The sequence below is a fragment of the Triticum dicoccoides genome, chromosome 4A (genome assembly GCF_002162155.2).
Source record: "Triticum dicoccoides isolate Atlit2015 ecotype Zavitan chromosome 4A, WEW_v2.0, whole genome shotgun sequence".
NCBI classification, from domain to species: domain Eukaryota; kingdom Viridiplantae; phylum Streptophyta; class Magnoliopsida; order Poales; family Poaceae; genus Triticum; species Triticum dicoccoides.
The window spans coordinates 703975941-703986133 of NC_041386.1; the positions used below are offsets into that span (position 1 = coordinate 703975941).

The 10193-nt window shown below is 42.6% G+C and overlaps 1 protein-coding gene across 1 annotated transcript; it reads left to right on the forward strand.

The window, feature by feature from the left end:
- The first annotated feature begins 5460 nt into the window (after window positions 1–5460).
- On the forward strand, window positions 5461–7637 carry LOC119288027 (acid phosphatase 1-like). The gene is made up of 2 exons (XM_037567641.1): window positions 5461–5967; window positions 6986–7637. Exons 1-2 carry the CDS (start codon window positions 5510–5512, stop codon window positions 7368–7370), a joined length of 843 nt encoding a protein of 280 aa, XP_037423538.1. The 5' UTR covers window positions 5461–5509; the 3' UTR covers window positions 7371–7637.
- The last annotated feature ends 2556 nt before the right edge of the window (window positions 7638–10193 follow it).

The window sequence follows — 10193 nt, forward strand, 5'->3', positions numbered from 1 at the left end:
TTAGGTATATGAGATAATTTGAACTAGTTGAATTAATATAACTAGTTTATTTTTATTATTAATGCTTAGTTGAACTAGTTGAATTAATAGAACTAATTTATTTTTAATAAGAAAATTTAGGTATATGAGATTATTTGAAGTAGTTGAATTAATATAACTAGTTTATTTTTATTAGTAAATGCTTAGTTGAACTAGTTGAATTAATAGAACTAGTTTATTTTTAGTAAGAAAAATTAGGTATATGAGATTTGATGATCTAATTAAAATTTAAGTATATGAGATTTTAATAGAACTAGTTCATTTTAGTAAGAAAATTAATAGACAAAGTTTATTTTTAGTAAATGCTTAGTTAAATTAGTTGAATTAACAGAACTAGTTGAATTAATAGAAGTAGTTGAATTAGTTGAATTAATAGAATTAGTAAGTGTTTAATGTTTCACCGATATGAACATAGGAAATGTCGTCGTCTGACGGTGAAAAAGATTTCATTATGTGCGAATACTGTGAATACCAGCGCGGCCTGTGCGACAGAAATTTCCTTGTTGATAATAGGCGATTCAGCATCAAGCTGGATGAGACCTTCGAATTCGATACAGTAAGTCACAACGACAAGTCTTTTTTTGTAATTAAGCATGACTTATATATGCTTCATTTGCTTCAACTTATAATTTTTAATTTTCACTATTCTACTAGCGCATCCCCTGCCATGCAAGAATTTTTTTCTTGGATAATATAGGTTTCAATGCTATGGAAACTATGGAGGTAAAGAGAGAGTTTACTTGAAAACGGAGCATGGGTATACCTTTAACGTCAAAGTATACAATGCAGACATGTACACCTATTTTGAATGCAAAACTTGGCAAGCACTATGCAAGGCTTATGCATTTGAGCCTGATATGGTTATCACCTTTGATATTCGTCCGGAAGATGATATTGAAGGTAATATAGACATCTGGGTCGATGTGCAGACGCATCCAGTTCTACCATTATGTGAGTTCTTCTCAACCATATTTATGTCTTTGATATTGTATATTCAAAAATAGTTGACAACCAATTTCTATTGACAGCTTATTTCCATTCAAGCAAACATGTCCGGCGCTTGGTAGACAGGACCTACTACTGTCCCGGAGCTGAACTAAATTGCGAGGAGATAAGTCATTATGTTTCATGGCTTGAGGATCTTCATACTATCAAGACAAATTTTCTTCCTGCACTTAGAAATGTTAGTACTCAAAATGTGCGACCAATAGTGATCGTATTGAACTACGGTCACATCTATTTAGGAATGATGGTAAGATTTTTACTATTTGTCCTCATGCCATCTTTTGCATACATAATTTTTTTGCTAAACTTTCATTGCTAAGTATATTAATTAGTATACGATGTTCTTCAACAGGGACTCCCGATGACATTTGTGCCTCAGTGGATCGAGACTAAAGGTCGCATGTCAATTGTTAGCTTACGGCCAAGATATGATGCATTGCACATGAGTGCATTCAGGATATTTAGAAGCGATGAATGCTTAATAGTGAAAGATTGGAGGAAAATTGTTAACGACCGCAGAGAAGTACTAGGGGGCAGCAATGAGAAGCGCAGCCCACGATTAAGAGACAGGTTCATCTGCATGCTCCAGTATGATGAATCAGGAGAGCTATACATGTTCTATGCTATTTTACCTGAGAGAGCAGCAGAAGTGATTTAGCTAGTTCATGCTCTTAGTACATACTTGTCCTCTCCTGTCCGTGTTTTTCGTCCTGAACTTAATCTCAAAGAGTGATTTGCTTTTGTGGTGTTATGAATGCTTATAATATCATGACCATCATGTTGAACTCGATGATATTTTTGCTTCTGGTACAAGTGAATGTTTCTTCTTTAAGCTAGTGTTGTTGGTGATTAGATAGCGGTAATGACTATGATGATTAAATAGTGATAATGACGACTATGATGATTTTTAGCTACCTAGTATACTAATGTTGATGATATGATGCAAGAGTTTTTATATTAATATGATGATGATGATGAGTTATTATATCATTTAATGAAAGAAACCGCAAATTAGTTTCAGCTGGATATGCATCCATATACTTGATCACTTGGCATATACTTGATCACCTAATGATTTAACAACTCATTATAATGTAAAACAACCACTAAATTAAATTGAAAACACAAAATTAAAGAAAAAAACACCCAAACATTTAGTACCGGATGGTATTACCAACCGGTACTAAAGCCCTACACGCATCCGGTCCTGGCTCGTGCCACGTGGTGGCACTTTAACACCGGTTCATGACGAACCGGTACTAAAGGGGGTGGGGGGACCTTTAGTCGCCACTCTTTAGTGCCGGTTGTCGAACTGGTACTAAAGGCCGTTACGATCCGGCGCTAAAGCCCGGCTCTGCACTAGTGGGCATCCATACCTGCGCCGTTCGGTGTTGGCTTGACCATTGAGCAGGCACAGGCACACTACGATGCCGTCATAGCAGATGATCAGCTAACACTTGAGCCATTGTTAGTGTTCGGACACGCGCAGAAGTAACAACGCTATAACCTCGATCTCCTCGCACATCACCAACTTACGGAGGTTTAGATATATAGTGACTTCACGAGCGAGGATGTCATGGCAGTCATGGCAGCGGAGAACTCGAACTTCATTGAGGAGGAGCGGGCGCCCTATGAGGCTACCCGCAACACTCACATGGCGGCCTCGGATGCCCAGACGACGCAGGCGGACGCTAACGCAATGGTGTCAGTTGTGCACCATTGGCACCACTTCAACGATGACGCCAGTCCACGTCCATCATCAACTTCACCTCCACCGGTGACGGGCAGGGCGTGGAGCTGACGAGGAAGAGTAGGGCATGGGAGATGGCAGTGCCTCATATCTAATGTGGGCCGGTATGTGTCCCATGTCCTACTCTACCTCATCGATAACCACACCTTCACTTTTTGGGGCTCACGGACGCCGCACATGGATCCGGCAGGGAATAACAAGGACTTGGAGGTGGAACTCTTTCTGGGCCTCACGGCTGCAAACAAATATTTACACTAGGTTAACCTCCGGATGCTTTTATTTAGTTGAAATGTGTCCATGATGTAATAAATTTGGTTCAGTTTAAATAAAAAATCGCCCGGTTTGCACAAGGTTGTCAGAATCACAATTTTGTTGTACGATTCTACGACTTCACAATCCAAACTAACTCCGCTGATTCTATGATTTTAATTCGTAAAATCTACGTTTTTATGATCCTGGTAGTTAAGATTCTATCATTTGCGATCCTGCCATCGAAGCTCCGATCCAAGTCAAAATCGCAATTCTTACAAGCTTAGGTTTGCATGAATATCGTCCAATTCATTCAAATCTGTTTTGAAATGTATGCAGACAGGGCAATCTCTCCACTACTTTCTGTCCATATATTGACACAGGGAAAAAACCATGAATGAATGGCAACACTGTGAAGAAAAGTTGTGCAGTGATTTGCATCGTACGGATGTTGCCAGAATTATTGGCCTGACGGCAGATCTCGATTGGATCGCATCGTCCACAGCTTGCTTATCCTGTCCCGTCCAATCACAGCCGTGCATTTCCACAAATTATCTCCCCAACGTGTTCCACGCTCGCCCTGAGACAGACCCCATGGATGACACTGACCTGCTTGTCCTTTTTGCGACAGAAATTAATTTACTAGCGCATGCGTCGTTTAACCTCTTGTGCCATTTGTAGTCCTTAACTTTATAAAAACTAGGTAATTTCCCCGTGCGTTGCTGCAGGAATATAAAAATTAATTACAGATGACTTATATATGAAGGAAAATATCTAAATCAAAAGCTACTAATATTATAATATATAAATATTCGGTACTTGCATTTTGTGTAAATCAGGGCATTTCACAATCCTTAGGAAGTAAATAAATTAAATAATTGCCTATTCTACTACATATGTCCAGTGATAAAAATAAACATATTGGTATGGTTTGCACGGGCTGAAAAAACTTGTAGTGTATTGTGAGGTGGAATGCTTGCATGTTGAGGGGATTAGTGATAATGGAATAAGGTTTGCATGGCTGAAAAATATTGTTAGTGGATGCTGACATGGCACACTTGATGAGGTGGATGGCTTGCATGTTGAGAGAATTAGAGTAGTGGGGATCAACTATTTAAGTATTATAGATAAAAAATATATCACAAAACATACATAAGACGATTCATGTCACCACAAGATACTGGTAAGCCTGTCTATTACATACTCCGAGTGTAGTGTAAAAAACGCTCTTATATTATAGGACGGAGGAGGTAAAATGTACGATAATTACGTATGATAATTATTATTTTCACAACTTATGAGATAATTTCTGAGCGATAAAGGATTGCTACCAACAGGAACCTTTATAAGAGTAAGGATTTCTCTCAAGCTAGCACACCATGTAGGGCATAGCTTCCCTGCAACAAACTAGCCACCACACACTTTGCAAATTTGTATTGCACCTCAAGAAGCAACAGGGGAAGCTAGCGCACGCGCAGACACACACACACACTAAAATGCTCATGGCCAGGATGCTCGCCCTCGTCATGTGAATGGGAATGTGTGTTTTGTTCTGCTGTGCATGTGCAATCTGCATTCTACCATATATAAAAAATAAAATAAAATCAGGTTTGCTAAACATCATGTACCTGGAAACAAATTGTGCGTCTGTCACTTTTTCCACTTCGCGCAAAGCCGAAGGCGGGGACAACATGAAGAGTGATAGCGGCGAACGACGACCACGGTGAGGCCGAGCTGGTACCTCGCCGGAGATGGGACGATGCTGTGAGCCGCGGTGAGTTGTGGCATCCCAGGCGAAGGCAAGGAACCAGGTTGATGGTGCGGATTGGATGGGGAGGGGTGGTTGCTGGTAGGGCGGGGCGGCCCGCGGTAGTGCATGCCAGCCGCGGGCGGTGGAGATCGGCGATTGAGGCTGGGTCGAGGGTTGACACATGGATGAAGAAGAAAAGGAGGAAGAAGATGAACAATGGCGCAATCCTGGCAGTTGGATGGACATCTGACGGCCCCAAAATTTGACTTACAAAAACAAAGTTAGGTGCTTGATGAATAGACGGTCCCCAATAAAACACTTAACATGGATGGGCTAGAAAAGAGAGCATTCACAGATTAACCCCTGACTGTTGGGTGCAAAATATGACATTATGAATGGTAAACCAGGAAAATAATGCATCACATCGTCCCCAACAAAATATCGCGCCCAGCGTGTTCCACACCCTATGAATGAGACCACACCCCTGCTGTCCTGCGTCAGTTAATTTCTCTCAAGCTCACACACCACGTAGGACGTAGCTTTCCTACTGTCTTTAACAAGCTATTTTTCTAATGGAATTTCTGTCAATATATGTTGCTAATTGGGCAGTAAATCTTGCCACCACAGGGAGGGAGTTCTATATAAGAAGCCGCCCACCACACACACTTGGCAGTGCACCTCAAGAAGCAGAGCACCACAGGCAGCTAGCAGTAACAATGGCGATGGCAAGGGTGCCCATCCTCATCGCGGTGGCTCTCGTGGCCGCGGCGGCCTCCTGCAGCGCATGGGAGCCCACCATCCGTATGCCGACGGCGGAGGCTGCGGCCGCTGCCGTCGACGACGCCGTGGCGCCGCTCATCCACGCACTGCGTCCGCTGCTGGGCTCCAGCGGAGAGCTCGGCAGCCGCGGCGGCGTGCCGTGCGACAGCTGGAGGCTGGGCGTGGAGGCGTACAACGTGCGTGACTGGAAGACTGTCCCCGCCAACTGCGAGGGCTACGTGGGCCACTACATGCTGGGCAGCCATTTCCGGCGCGACTCCAAGGTCGTCATCGACCAGGCCATCGCCTACGTCGACAGCCTCAAGCTCGCCGGCAACGGCAAGGAGGTGTGGGTCTTCGACATTGACGAGACCACGCTCTCCAACCTCCCTTACTACGCCACGCACGGCTTTGGGTGCGTATTTACACACATTATTCACATCGTTGAGTATGCACGTACGTGCACATTATACTTACTATTTGCTGCACGTTCGTTATATTTGAGCTGAGATTTGGATTGGTCTGTCCGTTTTGCTAAACCGTAAAAAATATATCTAACAGTTCCATGTTAAAATTAATCCACTAGAAAACAACAGTGACACCATGGCATCATGTGAGTGGATTTTTCTACCATGCATGCATGCTATATAACCATGCATTTTTTTTTATCCACCACTAAATGTATTGAAGACGGGTAAATATTTCGTTGACATATAGTGAGACATTATAATACACATTGAAACAAGAAAAAAAATCCGACAAGAGACGATGATATACTTTGAAAGAAGACTAACATAGCGAAAAATAGAAAACATTGCACGAATATCCGAGCAAAGATGGACGGTGGATATATGCACCGCAGTATATAACTATATAACTATATAACGTAGATGGTACTCCCTCCATAACAAAATTTGAGATGTTTTCTGAGAGAACGTCTTACATTTTGTTTAGGAGGGAGTAGAAAATTATTTCTCGATGGCACCATAAGTTCTCTAATAATAAATGAAAAGAAAAAAACACAGATGAAACTATAAGTGGAAATAGAGAGGCATATATGTGTTGGACATGTTGGGGTTGGACATCATTGGTTGTCATCCCCAGTCCAATCATAGAGCAAGCAGGACCATATCACGATTCATGAGCAAAAGATGCTATGCTGTGCTAATTAGGGATCGTGATGTGAAATCATGTGATGTGCATGTGATGGCCGGAGCAAGCAGGACCTTATCTACTTTATTATCTACATATTTCTATCAACAAATTTAGGCAGCGTACATGCGCTTCGGTACATCCCTTGGTTTTAATAACCGTCCTTATGGACAGATGTTAGAAGTCAGAACATCATGTTCATGGTTAATTTTATGTTTGTTTCTTTTCCATATATGCAAAATTACATACTAGCTGACATCGGCATGCATACACGCGCGCAGGGCTAGGCCATACAACGCGACGAGCTTCGACGCGTACGTTCTTGAGGGAACCGCGCCGGTGCTGCCGGAGACGAAGCGGCTCTACTACAAGCTACTCAAGGTGGGCATCAAGCCGGTGTTCATCACAGGCCGGACGGAAGACAAGAGGGCCATCACCGTCGGAAACCTCCGCAGCCAGGGCATCTCCGGGTGGATGAACCTGACGCTCAAGCAGCCCGGGTTCCATGGCTCCGCGATATCCTACAAGTCCGCCGAGAGGAAGAAGCTGCAGGACGCCGGGTACGTCATCGTCGGCAACATAGGCGACCAGTGGAGCGATCTCCTCGGCGCGCCCGAGGGAGCTCGTACTTTCAAGCTGCCCGACCCCCTGTACTACATCAGCTAAGCTTGCGGCCATTCATTGGACGAATGCTCGTGGTCCACGAATAAGCTCCATGCTCTTAATAATTATCTGCATGCTGGATGCATCAATAATAAGCTTCTGTGTTGTTCTTGCTTGGTTGGTTTACTTAGTTCATATCAATTGCCACTAGTACATTGGCTACAGATTTTCTTTTCTTTGGGAATCCATGGGCTATTGTTGCTTGATGTGTTGTTATCCATCATAATTTCGTTCTTGTACAATTGCATGACATCGGTCTTTTGACTGTTATTTTTGCCCTATAAACAACATTACTGTGATATATGGACATCTAAAGTATCAAAAAGCAAGAAGAGAGAAGGGTGAATAGGAGATTTCCAAAAGTTTCTTGCACAAATGCATGTTCCATATAATACGGTGTGTTTAGCTGGAAATGTTGGGCCGGCCACATCTGGGTAGCACATGTATTACGGGACCACGCCCATGTTATAATTTAAACTGGAATAACTTTCTATTTGTGACTATGCTCTGAAACATTTTGCATGTATCATTTGGAGCAAGAGATGCAAGAGAAGTTGGGCCATGTGTTGGTAGGCTGCATTACCCTCATCCACAAGGAGTGATATTTGGTCCTTTTGGATGCATGGCCCACACCAAATGTTTGCCGGGTATGTAATTTAAAGCACTACTGAGCCTGGGTGAGTGGAAATATTCAAATAAATATGAGACCAACCTAAGGGCTAACTCTCGTTGGCTTTTTTTATAGAAGAAAACTCCGCGAGCACCGCGCGTCCGAGTCGGGACTCGAACTCGGGTGGGCTGGCAGCAACCTCAGCTGCCCAACCAACGAGTTGACGCCCCATCCTCGTGAGTGAAAATACCATTTCCACTCAATCAGGCCCGAGCAATGCAAGTGAGCAGGTGCATGTGGGTGAATCTGGCGGTGTGATCTACTGGAGGCCTGTAGGTGGGTTTGCGCGTCTTCTTTTCCACTCACCTCCCTTAATCTCTTCCACCTAGTCACTTCTATCTACACTACACTATAGAGCTTCCATTTGAGATAAGCTCTACAAGAAGAAGATGCACATCGATGTTGTGATTCCATACAGGCAATCAGTTCCTAGTTACGTTGACTTGAATGTTCAATTTCATGTTCAGGTTTGGAGCTTTTATAGAAGAATTTTGTCAAATTCATCGCATATATTGTCAATCGTTTGAAAATTAAGGCTCCAGCTTCTGCATTGCATGCAAGATCCAGATGCCAGTGGGCTTATCCTGTTGATACATCGACGCATTGCATTCTGCAATAACATGTACAGTTTTTGCACCCGAGCGCATTTGAGCTCGGATGAACAGTACACTCGAAAAACATCTAAAAAATGTTCAAAAAATCTGAATTTTTTTGATCGCAAACTTCGACAAATGTTCTAAGAGCTTGCAAAATTCCATCACAAAATCATATTTGTGGAAGTCGTGGCAAAAAAACAAAATTAGTACTCTTGAAATGCTACTTTAGAAAGCATATTGGAGCACTGATTTTGCTATTTTGCCACGACTTCCACAAATGTGATTTCGTGATGAAATTTTGCAACCTCTTTGAACATTTGTCAAAGTTACCATAAAAAAAATCAGATTTTTGAATATTTCTTAAATGCTTTTAGAGTTACTATTCATCCCAAGCTCATTTCACTAGTAGAAAAATGACTTATTGTACCGGTTTGAAAGGACCTTTAGTCCCGGTTCTGTAACCGGCACTAATGGGTGGGGACTAAAGGTACCCCCCCTTTAGTCCCGGTTCAACACGAACCGGGGCCAAAGGCCCACCACGTGGCACGAGCCCGCACGGTGGTCTGGGGGACCTTTAGTACCGGTTTGTATGTAACACCAAACGGTACTAAAGATTTTTTTCCATGACCCCTTTAGTACCGATCAGTACCGGTTCATGCCACAAACCGGTACTAAAGGTTCAACATGAACCGGGACTAATGCATAGCCGTTCGAACCGGCACTAATGGTCACATTACTGCCGGTTAATTTACAAACCGGGACTAAAGGGCTGAACATTGGGCCCTTTTTGTACTAGTGTTTGAGCCTAGGTGTAGAAGGGAACTTTCGGCATAGATCTAACAATTTATCCTGGTGTTACTCCACTGGCACCGAAACTACAACTATGAATTTACTATTCATGTTTCCATTTTCAGTTTCTCATCCAATAAGCAATGGGCAAAAGGTTGGTTTAATTGTATTAAGATGGAGCTTACATTCAATTGTAATGAGATGTAGCTTACATTCAACAATTGTTTAGGGATTTTCCTCTGCATATATTCTAGTGGACATGTTGTAACATGGTCCGCAATGCTATGTAATATAATTAGCTGACAATTGTGCATAGCGAGCCATCCGACCATAACAGGCCGTGTAAAAAAGTAGAAATACTTAGCTCACGAACAAAAAACAACATGGCAATGTGTGCGTCACACTCTAGTTCTTTTGATTGATGTGGCGGAGAAATTAAGACTCTTTTCAGAAGGAAAGATAATAATTAGAATTGAGGTGGCGTCCGAGGATGCACGCATGTGACATTACATATACCAGATACATAGGCACATTTTTGCGTGGGACTAGCAACTTAAATTATACACCTTGGAGACGCTTTCTTGGCGACACGGCCTATCGCAACTCAAATCATGCATCTTGGAACGCTTCCTTTGTCGGCTCCAAACCTGCGGCTACCGTATCATATCCGCTAAACCAAGTCTAATCTATTAGTCTCACTTGCCGGAAAACACCAGCAACCGCACCAAAATCCATAAATTCACCGGTGAATACTGAAGACAAAAGTATATA